At 38.7% G+C, this 22822-nt stretch overlaps 1 protein-coding gene across 1 annotated transcript in view; it reads right to left on the reverse strand.

The window, feature by feature from the left end:
• Nucleotides 1–14929: 14929 nt before the first annotated feature.
• Nucleotides 14930–22822, reverse strand: part of GABRG2 (gamma-aminobutyric acid type A receptor subunit gamma2) — a 93027-nt gene continuing 85134 nt past the window's right edge. Inside the window, exons 8-9 of the mRNA XM_045027516.1 lie at nucleotides 20624–20829; nucleotides 14930–17010 (exon numbers count right to left, since the gene is read on the reverse strand). Coding sequence (XP_044883451.1) covers nucleotides 16735–17010; nucleotides 20624–20829 — 482 coding nt within the window. The 3' untranslated portion in view covers nucleotides 14930–16734. The remainder of the gene's footprint in view (nucleotides 17011–20623; nucleotides 20830–22822) is intronic.

A 22822-nucleotide genomic window follows, 5' to 3' on the forward strand; every position in this document is an offset into this window, starting at 1 on the left:
AGCTGATGGAATTTGGGAAATGGCACACTGAGCAACTGTGACAACAGATGTCAATGCATAAGGGCAGCAGCTCAGTTCAGAGGCCCTTTAATGAGAAGGCATGTATGTAGTAGCTGCAATTACAAAGGATAGAAAATTAGAATGGAGGGTATCAGTGACAGTGCATGAGGAGAAAACCCTGAAATCTCACCAGTTCCAAAACTCATCCTAAATAATTGCAAGCATCAGGGAGGGAAAGGCAACTTGCAAAACAAAATCCAGGAAAGAAGAGGGAAAGGACAGAAGACAAATACATAAAACAAGAAATATGCTCCCTTTGACCCTGTATTGCAGGGATCGGCAACCTTTGGCCTATAGCCTGCCAGGGTAAGCACAATTACCCTGTGTGAGGGACACCAAATTTGGTACCGAAATGAGTAATGTCCCTGGAGATGAGCTGAAGCCTATAAACCTAAAATTCCAAGACCTAATATAGGCAGTCCCAGGTTTATCATGGTGCCAGTCCGCAGGTTCGGATGATTGCGGCTCCCACTGGCCACGGTTCACCACTCCAGGCCAATAGGGGTGGCGGAAAGTGGCAGCCAGCACCCTCGGCCCGCGTTGCTTCCTGCCACCCCCATTGGCCTGGAGCGGCAAACCGTGGCCAGTGGGAGCCGCAATCGGCTGAACCTGCAGACGCGGCAGGTAAACACACCAGCCCGGCCCACCAGGGTGCTTACCTGTGAGCCACGTGCCAAAGGTTGCTGATCCCTGCTGTATTATCTGTGCTCCTTAACTCTTATTTGAAAATTATTTGGAAGTTGGAGTCTGAGGCCTTTCCAGGGAATCTTTTTTTTACTCAAGTAAATCTATAAATTGGAAATATTTCTAAAAGGTGATTTCTAGATATTCTCTTTTGCCCCCTATTGGCTCTGTTTATTTATTTATAAACAAATGCCCAAATGGAGTGTGTTCTTCATCTGTAAAATAGGGCAATAATCCTACTTATCAGTGGGATGAATGCTGTATTATGTCAAATCTCCACCATGAGTTGTTGTTGGGGACATAAAAATCATCTCAGATTCCACCCACACTTCGTTCAAATCATTCCCCAAATACACTTACACTCTGAGCCTCACTCAAAGATTCCCATTGGCTTCAATGAGCTTTGGATCAGGCCTTTTATCCATGTGTGCCCCTTTTCTCCTTCAACCCTGCCCCCACCACCCCTTTTCTCTTGTATGTTCTACCCTTTACTTGTCTGTCAAGTTAATTATTTATGTCCTGATCATGTAACTTGCTCTATGCAGATGGACCCCTACACACAGCACCATTGACTTCCCTGGAGTTCTGTATAGGAGCAGGGGTCTCCCCGTGCCAAGCTTATTGCAGGATTGGCACCTTAGGGCATGGTTATATAGGGGGGGGGTATTATTTCACACTGAGATTGAGCATAGTGGCTGGTATGTAGTAGGTAACCTGCAGTAAGAGCATGCACACGCACTACTTCCTGTTTCAATCCATATAATTGTGTACACATGACAGGGACTTTGTGTGGAATAAGCATGCAACATTCTGGGCGTGTATCCCATGGTCCTTTGCCTTGCTTTTGGGCAGAGTGCATTCTGGGACTTTTCTCCCAGCGCATTGCGAGATACATACTAGAAGTCATAAAATCATAGAAGATTAGGAGGTCTTCTAGTCCAACCCCTTGCTCAAAGCAGGACCAACCCTGTCTTTTAAGTCTTTTAAGTGTTTCCTGTGAAACACTGAGCACATTTATGGATGCAATATAATAATTACAGTACAAGTTAAAAGGAGAGGAAGCTCTAGGGAGGTTGTTCTAAATGGCAGAGAAAAGAAGCAGCAGGTCACAGAAATGAGAACAGGAGAAATGTAGCGGCAGTACTCAGAACACCTGCCTTTAAGCTACAAGGCTGTGCAGTAACTAATATTTGTTTATTCCATAGGCTATTCATAGACTTTGTGGCTTCCTCTAATTGCCTGAACCCCTGTACTGGCTGTAGGTAGAGGGCATGACAAAAACCTGTGCTAGAAATTAAGGATGAGTCACAAACCCATAATTTCAGCATTTGCCAGGATTCATCTGTGAATGTTTTCAGAACTTTCTGTGACCACACAGACATATTGGTAACCCATTAAGATCTTCACTCCAGAGAAACAACAAGCAATTGATTCAGTACATACTCTGCTTTTAGCTGATGCTTCTGGGTATCGACAGGGTCCCACAGAAGCATACTGTAAAATGGAGTAGGAATAAAACATACATTTTATTTGGAAAATGAACATTTAAAAGGAGAAAAGAGAAAAATGCAGGATTGAGAAAGCTAATCTTCCCAACACCATTCTCCGATTAGTGTGGCTGCACTAATATGTCAACTCACAACAGATAATATTCCACTGTGTCTTGCAAACTTGAAGGTCACCTTAAGATTCAGCATATGAGGAACAAACAATTCTGGCTAGGGTACATCTGGGATGTCCGTGTTTTTTCGCTAAAGGACCATGTGGCAAAATGCCAGGGGAAAAAAACAGTTAAACTCAGCCAGCCTTTCATAGTTGGGAGCTATTGGATTTTGGCGTGGAGTATGACAGAGGAGCCATGAAAATGAATGCCAGCAAGAACCTGGAATGGTTAACTTGGCTGTTGCAACCAATTAAGTAATTCACTAAGCTCATATTGAAATGCTTTGTAAAATGTAAAAGTCAAGGAGTGCCAGCAGAGTCAGTACATTTATAACATCCCATCTTCATTGAAAAGAAGCATCATCTTGAGTGCTTCTCGGCAATCCTCAAGGAATTCTGAATAATTTCCAACTCATAGCTTTATCGTTCTTCATCAGTGCCAGCAAAGAGTAACCCTGAGATGAAACTGAGCCAAATACTAATATGGCCGCTTTCAGCTTTGAGTTGCTCAAGTTCCAGCAATCTCAAGAAACCAGAGTGACATCACCTGTCCACCTCCCAATTACTTAAGCAAAATACAACTTGCTGGATTTCCCTCAGTGTTCCTGATCTCACTCCTGCTCTCCCAATACAGTCCCTTGCCACATCAGCTATGGGATTTGTTCAAGAAAATGCTTTCTTAACAAACAACTCCAGCATATGGTGTTATAAAAGGATATACAATGTGAGTTCAGACAGAAGTCTAGAATATAATCTATATATTTTTAAACAAACACAAATAGTTTTTTTTAATGTTAGCCTCTAAAAACTAAACTGAGGTGCCTTCAATCGGCGTACCAAAGATCCTACATTTTTACATCATGTAAATGATGCAAAAATGTAGCCTACTGAGCTGAACTTTTAGCCTTCACTTAGTGCCTTTAGTATCCTATTCAGCATGACCAACATTTTAGCAGCTCTGCTTGAGATTTATACACAAAAGGAAGCACTTTTTAGAAACCAATATTCTCCACACTTGCTAATTAATGTATCAAGTTAATATCCATCCAGAAACTGAAAGCTACTTCCTTGCACTGGTGATTATCATTTCCACAACTTCATGGCACAGCCTCTGTGATGAACAGAACATCTTTGCATTAGCCAGGATTATTATTCCATAAAAAGTAGGAGGGTTGGATACTAACCCTCCTACTTAGACTGGTTATCTGCATAGATTTTTAATGTTCTTGGTGGGGAAAAAAGATTTCTTATTGTATTAGAAGAGGAAAAACTTGGATGCTCTCTCCCCACTGTATTGAGTGTTTGTTGAAATGTTCCAGGTTTATTTTATTTGCTTTTATTTGTACACAGAACAGAGAAATCATGAGGCAGCTGTGGCAGTTTCTCCACATGACCGGCAGTGCCACTAATGTGTTTCCATCTGCCCTAAAGAGAATACCAGGGTAGCTCAGTCTCTGTGCCTATTCAATCCTCAGCCTCCCTGAAACTTCCATCAAGGGTGTCAATTAGTGTAACTGTGAGAGCAGACTTGGGGATGTGCCCTGAGAATAGGATGGATAACACCCACACATTTTCACATGCTGTGGGCCACCAAACATATTTACAGGGTTTACAGGGTGGGCACGGGGCTGCCCCTCTGGAGCGAGTGCCTTGTTCCCCTGGAGGTAGATGGGAAGGAGGCCACTGGGTACTGGGATACGGGCGCAGAGGTGACGCTAGCCCGGCCCGAGTATTATCCTTAACTCAACCATTCTCCTACAATTATCATGCTGTTTGAGATCCTAATATATTTTTATCCACAGTTCACTCATAGAATATCAGGGTTGGAAGGGACTTCAGGAGATCATCTAGTCCAACCTCCTGCTCAAAGCAGGGCTGATCTCCAGACAGATTTTTGCCCCAGATCCCTAAATGGCCCACTCAAGGATGGGTTTAGCAGGTCAATGCTCAAACTACTGAGCTATCCCTCTATCTGTTTTTGCCTCTTCTCTCTCCCCTATCCTCTTTCCCTCACTAGAGTAGCTTTAACACCAAGCGAATAGAAATTAACTGATGTTGCTTGATTTAATATCACTCTAAAAAGCTTTAGGGACTTGCTCACTTTGTGTGCTACTTTATTTGGTGTGTAGTCCCAATGAACTGAAAGGAACATTTGTAGTATTCAGCAAGGGTAGCAGATTCTCTCCCTTAATTACCAACTGATCATTTGTTCAATAGCATTTGTATGAAACATTAACTTCCGTTGCATAAGGGTGAAATTCTTCATATATTTTTAATTAAACTGAAAGCCTTCCAGGTTTGCATAACATGTTTTTTTTTCCTTTCTATGTTGTATATCTTTGCCTATTCTTTTTAACATTTTTAATGAGTTCTTCTTCTTAGCCAGGAAACCTGCATGGCTTCTCTTTACTGTCTCTGAGCAATTTGTTGTTCTCCACAGTCTGATCCTCACTGACAGTTTTCTTGACTCTATTTTCTGTGCACAAAGAGAAAAACATGCACTTCAGTCTAGATTACTTTCATTTTAGATTAGGGAAAACAGCAGTACAAAGTGAGAACAAATATAAAATCTTCATGAGAGAGAAAGCAAAGTATCTGTACAATTGGTAATGTAAAACACTCTGTAAATTCTTTAATCTCTAATCCTCTTGGAGCCCTGTCACTAGTGGAAAGGCAGTTGGAGAGACTTTTCATTTCATGGTGTAGGAAGGATTGTTGTGTAGATAAGGTCCAGGATTGGGACTGAGTAGATCTAGGTTCCTTTCTCTGGCATGGGCTTCATGTGTGTCCTGAGGCACATTGTATGCATTCTCTGTACCTCTGTTTCTCATCTGTAAAATGGGAAGATTAATACTTCTTTTGCCTATCTTGTCTATTTTTATTTTTGCTCTTTAACAATATCTCCACAGCAATAGAAGAAATATCTGCCTGATATCATTCAAATATTGCAACATGTGTCTTAAGTTGTTATAACAACAGCCCAAATTCAGCAAAGCACTTAAACATATGCTTATGTTTAATCAAGTGCTTAAACCCCATTGACATCAATGAGATTAAAGCACCATTACTAAACAAGGATGCTTTCCTAAATCGGTGCCCAAGATTGCAGGGCATTAAATATCTTGAAGGGTTGAGTAACTCATACAAAATAAAACATATAACATAATATAATAACATAACATAATATAATATAACGTAATAAGAATATGAAATGTCCATTGCAAAATGTAAACACTAGATTTGTCTCCAAAATAAGGTAATGCTGAGGATGAAGTAAGAACAAGGCTATCTTTATTTTTTCATATATTTATATTTATTTTGCATTGCCATTCCCAAACTTTAAACACAAATTAACTTTACCTTTTTGATGTTGCATGGATATAAGCTGCTGTTTTGGAGATAGTTTCAATTGTTTGCAATTCCTTTCATCAACATTGTTCAAAAATTCCCACCAGAACCTGTTATTTTGACTCCAGGGCTACCTGACATACAGATAATAATGTTCACATTTTTGTTTGATGATTTGATGTTATCTCTTGTGTTCTTTGTACATTTCAAGGTAAATAATTTATTGTGAAACTGATTTTGTTCTCAGCAAAGAGGTATAATGTCTCACTTCATTTTAGCCCACTTTCACACTGGCAAAAAATGTGTTCACTGTTCTCTTTGAACTGGGTCAGATTTTCACTCTGCGGATCTGACCTCTGACGTCAGGGGATCAGGCATTTGCACTATGGGTAGAGTTTATTCACTTAGCTGTGGATCCGTACAAGCTCCTCTGCCTTATTTAATCCTTCATTGCTCCCGCTGAGTGAGGGGGCTATGAGCAGAACACCTGCACAGGGGGCTCTCTTCAGTTGGTAAGTAGTACTGCCCCTTCAGCAGGATTCCTAAAACTAGCAAGATGTCTAACTAATGTCTATAGAGATATTGTAGAGAAGGAGATATCCAAGAGAAGATACTCGGTGCCCTGAGCATCAGCACCGTGCTCTCCACTGCATCTCACCCTCGTGCATTCCAAAATCACGAGTCAGGCCCCTAAAAATCATGAGATTGTCTTAAAAACCAGAAAAAATAGTTATTTTTTTAAAAAGTGTCTTCTGGTTTTCAAAGCTTTAGAATTCATGTTTCTAGTTTTTCTCCATTACCTTGTTGTCTAGAGTAACAGGTCTATAAACCCTGCACTAGCTTGGGAGGGGTTAAGGAGCTACTTTGGGCTGGCATGGTCCTGCCCTCTGCACTTGTATATCATGCCAGGACTGGAGGGGGAATTAAAAGGAGGGAGCCCTGGTAAAGGAACAGGCTATTGAGCTTTTCCAGCCTGAAGACAGGGCTGACAGCCTGCAGAGCCCCTGCCGTCTCAGAAGAAGGGTGCAGATCCCCTAAAAAGGGAAAAAGAGACTGAGACTTGCACTGGAGACCCAGTGAAAGCTGAAGTGGACAGTGATACTGAAGCCAGAGCCGCATATGCTGATCGGAGCTGCTTGCAGATTTCCCCCTCCCCCCACATTTCCTTTCCTTTCTACCCTTATTTCATTTTATTTGCTGTGTGCTCTGTTGTTGGAGCCACAAGAGGGCAAGAAATAGCCAAGAGGTCTTCTTGGCCAAAGGGCTAAGCGCTGGGCTGCTAGAAAGACCCCCCCACTCCTGCAGCACCTGCTAGGGTGTGGGTAATCAGAATCACACATGAGTGCTCCCCAAGTAGCCCCTAAAGGAGACACCCTATCACAGACTGACCGAGACAGCTAGAAACTTGCTTTTTTAGAATATGAATGTTGAGATTCTGATGCGCTAACGTGGCTGCAAGACAAGAGCTGAGACTTGGGGGGAAAAAAGACCAAATATTATGAAGATCACAATAACATTTTGAGGGTTGGTTCACATTCTGCCTTGGAGAGATTGTGTATGTGTGATAAAACTGAACAAATAAAGGTTAGAGATAAAAGCTACCCACTTGTAATAAGCTAGCTTCTAGCTCTGAGCCATGGGAATCTTTCAGTATATATCATGGGATTCTGTTAATTTAGATTAAAAAAATAAAATTATTTTCTAATCATAGCAAAAAGAGGTTCAGGAACTGGAACTAGTTTGCTAACCCTAAAAAAGTAGTTTAGGGATTTTGTAAAATCTTGTACTCCATTACTTTACTTATCCCTTAGGACTGCATCTCTTATAAACATGTTTCTTTCACCTGCTCTTCTAATTACTCTTCCTTATCTAATACACAATTACTATTTTCCTCAGGGATATAGGGTTGGAATAACAAGAAAGAAGGTTTCCATTTGTTTTTAAGTATATTTTGAAAAATTACTGAATATCTCTAGAAAACTGGTCCCTATTGTACCTATAACAAAATATATTATGTATGAATTCTCTTTTTATGTTATAAATTGGATGGCTTTTGAGTGATTAGTGGTATTGTCTCATTTACATATGGATTAAATAGCCCTATAAATGTTAACAAGTTTTTTATTGATATAACTAGAGAATCAATTCAGTCCGTTTTTATTTTTTGAAGTGTTCAGGGAACACAAATATTTGCTGGGCAACAGGACTGTGTCAGCCTATTAATAAATAATTCACATGTGGTAGAATTACTTAATTGTACTACCACCAGAAAAGATGTAGGAAACTTCTGTTTTTCAAGGACCTCTGAGTTGGTGAAGGGTATTTAAGAACAAGGCTTTTAGATAGTCTGTGTCTGAAATAGCAATTTTGATAACTTATTTAATTTAAATTCTTTTTTTAATAATTTCGACCATACTGCTTCTTAGTTGTATGTGTCATCATTTTTTCTGATATTTTAACACTGGATAAAATGTAGGTATCTGTGAAAAATTAAGCATGTCACATTATATTCTACCTGATGAAGTGACAAGAGGAATCTTCCATAAATTTCAAACTACTAAAGCCTGAATACATCCTTTCTATAGGAAAGACAATCCCTTAACTAAATAATATTAATCAGAACATATAGGGCCAAATCCTTGTAGACAGTTTTGCCATTGACTCTAATAGTCATAGAATTAGGACATCAATGTGCTTTATGTAGACAACACCCGGGTATATTTTAACTATTTAATCCCTACAACAGCCCTGTGAGGTAAATATATATTATTGTTATTCCTACTTTTAAAGATAGGAAAACTGATAGATAGGAAAGGTTAAGCCCAAGGTCACATAGTGAGTGAGAACTTCATTACTTCTAGCTCATTCCTCCTATGTGTTCCTTCCTCAGAGAGTTCCATCACAGGAGCTCCCAAATATGCACCCTGTAGGGTTGGGGTGAATTCTGAGAACTTTCAGAGGGGCAACTGCACCTGTATTCTCCCTTGTGGTCCTTCAAGAACACCCACTTTTAGGGTCCTGGCTCCCCAGCCAGCATCTCTTTTGGGCTCCCCTTCTAACTGGGATTTCTCCAGGCTGCACATTTCTCTGCCTTCACTGTGTAATCCCAGCAAGCCAGACTGCCTAGACCAGCCAGCGTCTTTGTGTTTTGTTTTCTCCTCAGAGGCTATAAACAGAGTAATTACCCACAGTTATAAGTTACCACACTGCCATTTCTAAGCAAGCTCTTGTACTCTTAAAGTGGAAGCATTACAGAGAAAACGTATTAAAAACAATAAAAGAACCTACACGCATGCTAATAATCTTATCAGAGATCACCCCTGCTCCCGCCAACTTCAGAAGAACCCCACCAAGGAGTTCTTCTGTGGTTACAAGTTCATAAAAGCTTTTTCTCAGAACAATCACAGCCATGAATATATCAACCTCTCCTTTATACAGCTTGGTGTTTGATCTTCAGAGTCTGGGACTAGCTAGTTAGCAGACAATGGTTCTCTCTTCAGGGCATAGCTTCAAAAGGTTGGATATTTGAATTACTGAGGTGGAATTTTGTATTCACCTTTCCCCAGGTATTTCCTAGAAAACCCACTTAACTTTGTATGCAAAAGGTCATTTTTGTCTGGCACATTGTTTCAAATAGCCTTTTCAAGTTCCTAACACTTCCCAGGATTTACACTGGTCACATCTCCCCTTTAGAGAAGTTCCATACAATCCAGCAGTGATATATACATTTTGTATTTTTAATACAATGGGACTCCAAAGCTACTTAAACTTAATTTAATAAGGATTTTCAAGGACACTGCAGGAAATTGCTCTATCTGTCATATACCCCATAATCTCCCTGCTGCATGAGATAATACAAGAATATAAACCATGAGACTCTCAACTCCTGACATGTTTGGGCAGAGCTATTCAAATGTTGTTTCTTGGGACTCCTCTCTCACACTAGACAATGGCTGTGCCTCTGTTGTTTTTTCTACTGCACCTGCTCCTAAATCCTCGCCCTTACAAGTCCCTTCCTACACATATTACTATGAGAGATAGATTGGTAGAAGCAGGATCAATTTCTGTTGTGCCATCACTATATATTTTCATGCTGTAAGCACTACCCACCATAAAATCTGTGAGGGGCAGTGTGAACCTGGGCCCCAGCTGCACTGGGGCAGGAGTTCCTGGCCAAGGCAGCTACTGCCAGTGCAAAGGACAGACCGTCTCCAAGAGCAAATACTTGAAGTCAACAGTCTGCAAGCAAGCCACAGCCTGAACATTGATCCAGAGTATTCAGCAAATATTTATGAATATTGGAAATATTCTTAGAAACCAGGATCATTTCACAAATGATCCACAAACAATAATAAAAAAAATACAAATAAATTTTTGGAGAATTTGTTTGCAATAAATAATTCAATTAATTTTCTCCAGCTCTAGAATGTTTGGACATTATTTATTTATTTGCTTGGGTATATTGTTCTGTTCTGTTCAGCATCTTATACTGCACTTTACCACTATTGGATCTGAGTGTCTTAGATAGCTCGGGTGCCAGTAGTTCAGTATGTGTAGCACCTAAGAAATGATTCAGTAAGACAGTGAACAGGTCCTTCTGGTGATGAGCATGGCTTCTAAAAAGAATTGTATCACAGTTAGCAATAAGCATTTCTCCGGGATCTAAATGCCTGCATAGTCAGTTAAAAAGAACTTGTAAAACTACCTGTGATGGTGCCATTTAGTGATTTTCAATATTAGAAATTTCTTCTGGGTCTTCATCCAATTATATTGCTGGATCAATGTTTTGGCTTTGTGTTTGTTTCTTTATACAGGATTCAGGGTATATTTGATATTTTCCTTTGTTTAAGAGGAATTCAGGGACCAAATTTATGCAAGCATGAGCATTCACAATTATCTATAGGGAATGAGGGTGGGGGAGCAACTTTTTATTGCCCATAACCATTTCCTAAGCAGATATCTGGGTTATATTGTTCTGCATACTTACTCAGAAACAACTGCAGAGCTGATATTTCTTTAATACCCTGAGGGGACTGTCAGATCCCATCCTTCCAACTTCTTCCATTAATATAATCGGAATGTGGGAATAATGTTGTGTTACTGTCCCATACATTTTTAACAAAATTATTAGTATACTCCTCATTACCAGTTGTCAAGATCCTATATTTCTATCATTTGTAAGGTAAGCTTGTGCCTAGCTAGTCTGCATCCAAGATTCCCTGACACTCTGAAGCCCCTTAAGAACCCTCCAGGGTACATTCTGCTTATGTGTTTACATTCCCTAAAGAATAGTTGAAGCTTCATGAGAAACTGAAAAATTATTGAAACTAGAGACTATGGAGGGGAAAAAATATCCACAGCTTGGTTCATAAAGTTTAAAATACATTCACTGTGGCTACACTCAAACTCTTTTGTTTTTTGCTTTCTGTAAACATTCAGGTGATATGAGCATTGGAAAGAAAATGTCAGGCTCCAAACCCAGTGAGGATCACTACAGTAGCAGGGAATAAGAAGGTGTGACCATAAATAAAGATGGATCAAAAGAGTACAAAGCCACTCTTGCGCATCTGTGCCCCTGCTCCATATGCTATAGCTCCATCAATGATACCCTAGGACAGTGGTGGGCAACCGGCAGCCCACGGGCTGCACGCGGCCCATTACGTCAAGCCGCTGGTGGGCCCCCAGACCATTTGTTTACATTTTCATGGCTGCCCACAGCTCCCAGTGGCTGTGGTTCACCATTCCTGGCCAATGGGAGCTGCAGGCAGCCGTGCAAATGTAAACAAATGGTCTGGGGGCCCGCCAGCGGCTTGCCCTGACAGGCCACGTGTGGCCCGCGGACGGCAGGTTCCTCATCACTGCCCTAGGATCTAGTCCACTAGCTCCTAAAAGTTCACCTATTATTTCTCAAAACTTATTTCATAGTATTGTTTCAAGGGATAAAATTAAGTTGTTATTATTATTATTGTTGTTAAGTGAAGAAGATTCATTATGGCTGTGAGGAACAACAAGAGTTGCCACTGGAGTTGTATTGGTTGCATGTGACTGTTGGGGGAGGGAAAGAGGAGTGGACCCAGTAAACTGCAAGACTTCTTTCACACTGTAAAGGAGCCCTTATTGAACAAACCTCTCTGCATTCCAAGAAGCCAGTTTATAGCCTGTCTAAGTTAATATTGTTATGGGCAAACCTGCAATTAGTAACCAGATAGATGGATTATTTTATGTATGTTCATCATATGAATGTTAAGAATGAAATGACAAAGGATCAGCATTTTTCCCTGTGAATCAATTAAGGTGATTTGTTTTCTGAAGCTCTACCTCATTCTCCAAAGAAAAAGATGGCATTGATCATTCATTTATAGATCTCATCTCATCTCTAAACTGTAAAGAAAAATAGAGTGTTAGTAGGATAAAACTAGGTCTTATCAGATATAGATTTCATTATGCTAGTAGCACAAAGCGTGTGCCTGATGTGAAGATCCATACTTTAATGTGCTTTGCTACTGAGTGAATTAAATCTTTGTTAATTCTTTCTTTCTTTCTTGTTTTGATAGATATTAATTTTAAATAAGGCAAAATGGGAGATGCTTTTGCACTCTTGCTGTCCTCAGATTTTTTTTCTATAAAAGAAGCAATCTTATTTACTTTTCTGAAGAAATTCACACTTGGGAGTGAAAACAATGAGGAGTCCTTGTGGCATCTTAGAGACTAACAAATTTATTTGGGCATAAGCTTTCGTGGGCTAAAACCTACTTCATCGGTTATTATTCAAAAGGGTGTTAACTTGTAAGCAGAACTGTAGCACACTGTTCACACTCTAGTACTCAAGATGCCTGAAAGCTTATGTACTGTCTCGTCTACATTTTTCACTGTATACCAAAAAACACTGCAATTAAAAAAACAAAAACAAAAACAAAAAAACCCCTCAGTGATGTGTCAGCTGGGAACTCAGAGCTTTTCAGTCATGGAATTCTCTGTATATGCTGAATATGAGCATCCAAAGTGGGTATCATTGGGAACGTTGCTTTTGACTTTTATGGGAGGAGGATTAGGCCAATAACTGACATAATGATACTTATTAACCTGTAAAGGCTTCCATGAGATTTAATTAATCATTGTTTGAAAAGCAGTTTGAAATCTGGTATTAAGGATAATACAGACATTTTAAAATATTATTATTTCTCCTAGGCCTTGGTTAGGACTGGTTTGGTTTGTGCTTCTTGCATATGCATTATTCTCATTACAAATGCATCTATATAGTTGAATTCTGCCCTCGCTGTGTGAGGATTCTTCATCAAATGGTAAGTAAAATTGTTATTTATTTACCATGGATGACACCGCCATCCACCCAGTTACACAGGCCTGGGAGTTGGTTTCATTTTTCACTTGGTCCTATCACTGAACCCGCATATTCAGGCCACTTATAAACATTGCTGATTTTTTTTACATATTGCTTCTAAAATCTGGCCTTTCTTCCATGGCCATATAGCCTAAATCCTTGCCCATGCTTTCATCATTTCATATCTTAATTAATACCGCCTCCACATTCGTGTCCTCAACTATTGCTACCTGGTTCCTCTCCAGGCTATTCAGGATGCTACTGAGGGAGAATTAATGTGACCGGGTGGTAAAGATGGTGGGTAATGAGATCGGAGAGGCAGGTGGGATGAGTGAGGCCAAAGCAAGGACAATTTTGAACTGAATTTTCATTTATCATTAATAACGGTAAAAACATAAGTTCAGTCACTCTGTCTGTGGTCAGCTTCCCATCTGTAAAATAGAATAATGTCTGCCTTTTCTCCCGAAGTTTCAAGTTTTTTCAGACAAGTTCTCTTGCTATTCATCTGTAAGCAACTAGCACAATAGGGCCTTATCTTGGCTGGGAGCACTAGGCACTGTCAGAATACAAACAACAAAGAAATAATAATTCTTGGCCGTGCTCTTACCTACCATATGGACATTCCTCAAGGGTGTCCCAATGCAACTGTGGCAGCCTGTGCCATATTGGGCTTGAATCTATTTTAGTAAGTGTATTCAGTCAACAGGCAAAGCGCTTCCCTGGAATATAGCTGGCTATTTTCCATTGCAGCAGATCTCTGTGGAGAGCAGAAAAACCCTCACTGAGTCCATTGAAATGTCACTTTGCTTGTTGCTTCATGTTTGCTTTGGTAGCCTAACATTACAATACAAAGTTGACCTTTGAGCCTGTATTGAATAAGCAGTGGAGCACATGTTCAGAGGAACGTGTCTATTCCTGCTCACTCTGAGCCAGATTCTGTTTCCCTTACTACTGCCTTAGTCTATGAATAGTCCTAGTGAAACTAATCAGGTTCCTTGAGGAGTAAGTTCGTACTCAGCCCAATTAAGGCTAGCAGGATTCTGGCTGTTAGGAGGTGTTTGAGATGATTGTTTTCTTTCTTCCTGTAGCTATACATGCTGAGATAAAAATACTCAAATCTCATGCTTCAGATTTAAGATGGTTACCACAAAGTCCTGAAAGGGATATTTTCTTCACTTGTATCACTGTACACCGTTGAAGGCTTGATGCATTATTGAAATGGGAATGTATTAGCCTTTATTTAAAATATTTATTGTCTCCTACAGGAAAAAGGATGCCAGACTTGATGATGGTGAGTGATCTGTTCTGGTATAGTAAATCCTAAATCATCATAGTTTTATTTTGGTCAATATTTGGCCTGATTCGCTCCTGCCATGCACCTTGCGTAGTCTTACTTTCAGATGGAGACTCAAACTAGTATCCTTTTTCAGACCAATACATCCATTCCACTGGTTTTCAAGAGTGGGGTGAACCTAAAGTGGTGATCTACTTGAAAGCCTTGATCCTGCAAACACTTCTTCAAAAGCTCATTTTCTCATTTTGAAGTCAAAGAGCCTATTCACATGCTTAAAGTTAAGCACATGTATAAATGCTTTCCGGATTGGGGGCTAAATCATTATTATGTCACAATCTAGCCAGTTTAAAAATAAAGCCTTCTCAAGAGCAAACTGTAATACTGTTCGAATATGCTTTAAGCTACTTTTAACAAAGTAACCACAAGGATACTGTAGAGTGGAGTGCAGCAATTTTATTGAAAAAGTCCACTAGTGTGTGCAGTTCCTTTATTAAAAGGTTGTCAAATACATTGGACAAGGAACAATTGATGATCAAGAATTAGTTATACCTTTCTATACATGTTTATTTCCAAAACTATACAAACAGTGGAAAACTGTCCTTATGTCTCCATATAATCTATTAGTAATTGTGTAATAACATACACATACATCTCTCGTAGCAAACTCCAAACCAATTTTTCTAGAGTTGACATTTTACATCTTTGACAATAAAAAAAAATGTCAGTAATATTTACATGTGCTTAACGTTGCATAATTGAGCATCATACAGGTTCTGAAAACCACTGGCTAAATGAGTTTCAAGATTCACCCAGGTGGGTTAAATAGTTCTTAATACACATAAGCTATGCACATATGATTTATTAACAAAGACACTCTTCATTTCTTTTCATTGTTTCAAGGTTACCTGTAAAGTGTGTGCTAGCCAGGGTTAGAGTCTGTATTTTTGGAAAGGTACGCACAGAGCAAAAAGCAGCACTGACTAATATTGCTGTTCAGAAACATGAATGGGTGGTGAATGATAGGTGTATACATAGTGCAAAGTATAATGAACCAAAATGAACCTGAAGTTTGCCTAAAAAATAAATATTTGTTGTGGTTACTAAGAATCAAAGCTGTTTCTAATCCTTCTGATTAATTCAAATTGATTGTGTATTATTATTATTTATTTATTAGTGTATTTGTATTACTGTAGCACTTAGGTGCTCTACTCATGGGCCAGGACTCCAGTGTGTTAGGTGCTGTGCAAACACACAACAAAAAGGTGTCTGCTCCAAGAGGCTTACAATCTATTTCCCCAAAACACCCTGTGTGAGAAGAAGAATCAAAGTTCAGGCTCAATATGGGAAAAGATTCACTAAAAACTTAAAAGACCACCGATGATCTTGCAATGTATAATAACTGTAAATTCAGCTGAGACTTAATGTTATCATTGGAAAATGAGGGCTAAAACAGCAGCAAACACATACAGTTACTTTATAAACTAAGTATTCGATTGGTCATACAGATTGTTCTGTCTACATGTTAGTTGTTTCAATCCTTAAGGCTTCTCTAAAGTCTTACATGAAAGTTTTGTTGTCTGCTTGAATCTTCCATGCATGAGGGAGAGGGGCAATTCTTCCAGGGGGAAAAAAATATCCACATTTCAGTTACAATAGCACAGCCAGAGACACAAAATAAAAGACAATACGTTATGGTACCTTTGCTTCATTTATTTTGGCCAAAAGAGATGCATGCACTAGAGACTTTAAGTACTACAAGGTATTGAAATATTTACAGCATTGTACATGTGTTCTTAAAAGGATGGCATAGTGAAATGTCTATTTTTATTTGAGAGGGAAAGTTACTTTGCTAGCCTAGTAACATTTATTTGAAGTGAAAGGTGAAAGATGACTCTTCCAAAAAGAAAAGCCCACAGAGGACCAAGATATAGCATATTTATAGTAGATGCTAACAAACTGTACAATACTTTACCTTGAAATTCTAGCCTCAGTCACTCATGATTGAAATGACAATATCCAATCATTACTGAAAGTTGGCATGTTTCCCTCCCTTTTCCCCAATACTGCTCTGTTTGTTTCTATTCCAGCTGGTAGAGCTGCATGTTACCTGTTTTATTTTTTGTTTCAAATCACTTAAACATATTGAATGGAATTGTTTAAATCACAATAATTATATGATAGTTTTAGATGAACAATATGATATGGTTGATATTTACTGGGTTATGGCACTAGAGAATTCAGACCACTATAAAGCGTGTCATAAATACCTTAAGTGGACTTCAAAAGGAAACCATCTCTCTAAGAAATTCAGTGAGTAAGGCTCATATCACCTATTTCCTTTCTGATTTTAAAGGTAAAGGTAGGATACCCAGTACACCAGGTTAAACAAACAGAAGGCAGTTGGAAAGAAGATGCGGGCATAGGAGTCCATTTTGGCAACGCGGATGTGTATTCTTCCATGCCGCCATGCCCCTGTTCGGCAATCCTCAAAGCAGCAGAAAAAGCTGGCACAGTCCTTGCCATCGAGACACTCATACCCATACTCTTCATCCCTTTCTTGGAGGTGTGTGGCATTGTTCATTTGAATAGTAGCTGATCTTGGTCGGATATCAATTGTAGGTGCCTGTGATGAATGAGGGACAAAATATGGGAGCAGGAAGAAAGAGATTGTTACAATCTTCGTAACAAAACTTGATTTAGACTAATGGTCAGTCTATGCAAATAGGAGTAAATAGGGATAAATAGGGACTTGCTAAAGAACAAGGAGCTCTAATATTAAATCCTTAATTTTAAATTATTAAAAGAACATTTGCATATATATAGCTTAAATTCTGAGATAAGCAATGCAGATTAATATTACATATTAATAAATATGAGTAGGTAGGTTTAGTGCCAAATAAATTAAACTTTAGAGGTTAAAGGAAACATTCAGGAATGCAAGTTAATGGCCATTTGGATTGCTTTTGCCTTTTATATTTTAAGTAGTTGCATGATATATGAAGACAATTATTGGTGTTGCACATGAAAGGAATTGCAGTAATCAACTGGAAATGCAGGATTTTCTTTAATAAAAGTATGTCCATGCTTAGGCAATGGCAAATATCTGTAATTTGCTGAAAAGAGCGAAGAGAATGTTAACTGGTTCTTCTGAATCAAGAGGTTTGAACAGTCTCCAAAAGTTTGCTTTTATTAATCCATACAGCTCAGCATCTATCATTGTTCACCATCTAGAAGCCTTTACATGTCCAACACTATATACAGTAGTTGTACATGTATGTACATTTGCTATAACTTGAATTAATTAGGCATTTCCAACTATTTTGAGCAATTGGTGAACATAGCATTGCATAATGCATGCCACCCAAACTTTTGGCTGACACCTGGCCAATTTTTTTTAAGACTCTAGAAAATTACAACAGGTCAATTTCCACAGAATATGTCAATTCTATTCGCTTCAGCTTAGACCTTCTTAATTTTTTCCCCCTGGAACTCAATCTTTGCATTTCTGAATGAAGATCAGAGTCAGATGTAGTGTACAACTATCTATATTTGCTATTTTGGATAACAACAGCATGTGGATCCAGTGACAGTATTAGAAAATGTATGCATTTAAAACCCTTTCAAAACTCTGACATTAGGCATAAGAACACCATAGGGGTAATTAATGATGGCCGTGAATTTTGAACAGCTCATCATTAGAAGAGATTTGGGTTTTGTTTATTTAAATTAGATCACAAATGTTAAAAGGGGTCAGAGTTGAGTTCTAAAAGGGTGCATTACTGGTGCTCAGTGTGGCTGGTGGTATTGGATCCCATGGGTAATTGATAAAGAGAGCAATACAGATGCTTTAAACACATGAGGCTCTCTTAACTCATGCGATCCAAAAATTTTGGGCTCTCTTGAACTTCAAGTTCAAAACCGTAAGTGAGTCAGGGTTCGGGCTGCTGAATCAACTCTACAAATTTGTTTAGAAATCTGTAGTCATTCTACTTATTTAGGATGTTGCCCTGAGTAGAATGCTTAAATATCTAATTAAAAAGGAATAATCTCATTTAAGCTCTAATAGTTAAATTCAGCAGTCGCATGCAGTAAATTTCCATTCCAAAAACTTTATACCTTGAAGGAAAACATCCGAAGAAGCTTTTGTTTTGTAGACAGAAAGAGAATCAGAATTTTTAAAATAAAGAAAGAAAGAAGAGGAAGAAAGAGACAAAAATAATATAAATTAAAGATACTTTTAAAAATTTAGTAAGTAAAAAAATAAGTAAATTATAAACAGGAAAGGGGGACAGGCTTTTAAATAAGAAACTCTGTTATAATATGGATAAGAAAATATTTCTTTCATCTCAGTAACGTGTAATTAAAGTGGACAAAGCCACAAAATAGGGAGCCTGGTTTCAATCTTTTCATTGTTCAGGGGAATTTAGAGCTGTCATTTGGGTCATCCCATTTTAAAATTAGGGGCTATCTGCAAAGTTTGGGTTTACATTTGGGGCCAAAGTCTCTGCTACTGGAAATTGGCCCTTCAACTCTCCACCCTAATGTTCAGGGTTTCGTTGAGCCTTGATTTAATATCAGGCCCATCCTTTCTTCTGATTTAAGGAAAGAAAACCTAATCTTCTATTGGACTGTAGAAAACAGTTGTAAAAGTCCCCAGGTGCCCACAAACCTTTACTGTTTACATGACTTCTTCATTTGGTTATTTATCCAGCACAAACAAATTCATGTTTTGTTTGGTCTTTTTGGTAAATCAGCAGATCATTGACAAGCTTTTAAGGAATGAAGTTATAACAAAATTATTTACAATAAGATAAAACTGTGCATTACAGTGACAAAATATGTTAATCTTTATTTGCTCTCCTGTGTATTTGCTCTCCTATGCACTATAAGTGCCTAAAAGATTTAGAGTAGCAGCCGTGTTAGTCTGTATCTGCAAAAAGAACAGGAGTACTTGTGGCACCTTAGAGACTAACACATTTATTTGAGCATAAGCTTTCGTGGGCTCCATACGTCCGATGAAGTGGGCTGTAGCCCACGAAAGCTTATGCTCAAATAAATTTGTTAGTCTCTAAGGTGCCACAAGTACTTCTGTTCCTTTTTCTAAAGGATTTAGGCGCTCAAGTCCAATTGACTTATGTACATTTGAAAATGTCCCTTAGGTACATTTGAAAATCTCCACTGGTATGCTCCATGCACTGTGAGTGTGTGTAGAGGGAATGCAGAGGAGAAACTTCAAATGCATTTTCTTTCTTTTTATATTTTGTCTCTTTTGGTTCCCTCCCTCTCCCACACACTTAGATTCTGTTGCTCTAGAAGAACAGAGTTTTGCTTCAGCATAGAAGGGAAAGATGCCAACCTCACTGAAACCAAATAGTCTACAAATACTGCACTGACAACAGGGGATTTCCAATGGCCTTTACCGCAGCTGTTATAAAGGCTGTTATCATATACTTGTTACTGCTAGCAGGTAATGCTACAAGTGTTAATAGAATCACATTCTGGGGTAAAAAAAAAAAGGGATTCAGGAGAGAGGGTACAGTAAGGAAAATAAAACAAGGAAAGAATGGAAAGGACAGAGAGACAGGGATTTGCAAGAAATACATTTTGTGCTTTGAAAATAAAAATTAAACACTCAAGTGCTCTGTATTCTTTGCTTTGCCTTTGTCATTCCCCAAGAAATAATGGTACTTAAACAGGTATTTTTCCCTACATGAATGAATCTAAAGGAGAAAAATTCCCATTGTGACCAGAAGTTTTGCTAATCATGCAACAAGATGGGGGCAGCAATAAAAAGTAGAATAGCTGAATTTTTAAATCTGTCTTGTGCGGCAAAGAAAAGATAATCAGTTCAGTGTACAAACAGGAAGTCACCGTATAGGGTCACAAGATACGGGCAGAGCTAAGACAGAGAAATTGATTCTCATATCAGTGACTCTATTTACCATAACACAAAGGCATGGTTTTGGTAATAGTTGTATCTTTCAGAACACTTTGGTTAGATGGAGCCTGCCACTAAGAAATCAATCTCTAGGCTCCCAGACAACTGTAATATATCAGCTATTCATTCCCCATGGTTGACTGAGTTCACATTCCCATTTACGTCTGTGAACGGTTTACAGCTATAGCACAGTATAACGAAAAGACAAACACAAAGTAGGATTTAAATGCTCTCTCAGAAAACATAATTGAGATTTATATAGGGAAGTTTTCAGTCTTGATAGTAAAACGATACATACTGGGTTTTTCTTCTTTTTGTCTTTATCCTTGCTTGGCTTTCTGTTGCTGACAAAGTAGTGCAGGGTCCCATACTCCACCAGTGCAGAAAAAACAAAAATAAAACAAACTGACACAAAAAGATCCATTGCTGTCACATAAGAGACCTTGGGAAGAGATTTCCGAGCGATTGTACTGAGGGTGGTCATTGTCAGGACAGTTGTAATACCTGGTAAGGAGACAGAATTGAACAAAAGAAATGTTACTATTTAAGGTGACAAAGTAATTTACTATGCATCCGAAGAAGTGAGCTGCAGCTTACGAAAGCTCATGCTAAAATAAATTTGTTAGTCTTTAAGGTGCCACAAATACTCCTGTTCTTTTTGCAGATACAGACTAACACGGCTGCTACTCTGAAAAAAGTAATTCTGTCACTTGCCACATGCTGACTGGTTTTGAAGGATGCCCTGGAGTCCTGACATACAGCAAGAGTGTTAAAAAGGAGCATGCTAAGCACTGAAGGACTGGTGTACTCAGTGAGAGACTCCAGGCAGTCACAGGAAATACGAATTACAATGCGTTGTTTCCAATGGGACTCTCATGCTGTAGCACCTGAAGAATATTAGGAAACCTTTTCAGCAGAGGTAGCCAAACTCAACTGGGAAAAAAAGATCAACCTCAACAACTTTGTCCTTCCTTAGAACTGAACTTTTTGAAGGTTCTTTACTGTTGAAATAAGTTTCCTTCATTTTCAGTTTCTGGGCAGTGCTGAAATACCCAAAGAAAAGTATTTGTAGCTATGACAAGAGGTGGAAATGCCTAAAATCCCTCAAGGAAGTATTATGACAAAAAAAAAGTGAAAAAAAGGGGGGCTAGAATCTTAAATGTCAACAAAAAGCCAAGACCTATATTTAACGTCTCATATGAATATCTCATATGAATGAGTTTGATGTTCATTAAATGAAGGATTAAGGATGCAATCCAAAGTCCATTGATAGTGGAAAAACTCCTACTGATTTCATTGGGATTTGCCTCTGTTCTTCATAGCAGTCAAATATGTGGGGAAACGTGCACCTCACTAGCCACACTATAATTCTGACAATTCACCTTAATTGTAACTAATCCACTGTCTGTGAGACTATCCTATAAATTTAAAGTTTTGGATGCAAAATCAGAATTTCTATAGGACCTAATCCAGAGACTCCCATAGACTATGATGGGCTTTGAATCAGGCCCATAAAGATTTAACAGGAAAAAAAACCCCACAATTTAATCCCAATTTGTGCTTTTAAGGATTGAAAAATACAAAAAAAAATTGGGAAATTGCCATTTTTCCCTAATTACAAAACCCTTAATTATAATAATAATAAATAGTTGTCAGCTTGAGCTTTCACACCTGCCTACATTCTTATATTTTGAGTTTACATTATGAATACCTATATACTTTGAGTACAGAAAACTGCTCATCCACACACAAGAATTGAAAGCCAACAACGATCACCAAATAGAGACTGAACTTGTATGTATGTGAAGTGACTTCTCCTGTATAATGTTGAAGGTGAACATCACTGATGGTTTCCCACTGTTGAAATAGCCCTGAAACCCACCTACAAAATGACAGAAACTCTGCTGATCCTTGTATGACACTAAGAACATTGGTATTCACACCCTTCACACGATTGAAATAATCTTTGTACAAAATATGTCTTGTAAGGTATCATAAGAAAACTAATAACTCACAGATCATTAATGTTCTTCTGTGACGTATGTATGCGGTGGGGTATTCAGAGTTCTGGATGTATGTATGCTAGAATTATGACTAAAGTGTGTAATCCTGGAAGGTCAGGGGGAGTTGTTAAACAGGTCTATGTCCTGTGCTGTGTCTAATTGGAAGGGTGTACTTACCACAGGTAAGTTAATAAGTTGTGATGTGCTTTTGGATCATTAGAGGAAAAAATGAACCTTATTATTTCTCTGAACTGTCCCCGAGAGGGCTGGACATTGCAGAGAACACAGTTCTGGGAAAATTTGGGACAGGGGTGTGTGTTGGGGTCACCTTGTTGGTTGTAACCAAAGTGGGTGGAAGTCAGATTGGGACTGCAGACAGGCTGCCGTAGTCAGAGCTGCTGAACCAGGCCTGTATAGAATATGGACACTCATGGTGTGATCTGCATATTGGTAGGTTGGCTAAGCACATCTCAAGCTGGGAGCTCCAGCAGCAA

This window comes from Mauremys mutica, chromosome 8, assembly GCF_020497125.1.
Source record: "Mauremys mutica isolate MM-2020 ecotype Southern chromosome 8, ASM2049712v1, whole genome shotgun sequence".
NCBI lineage: Eukaryota > Metazoa > Chordata > Testudines > Geoemydidae > Mauremys > Mauremys mutica.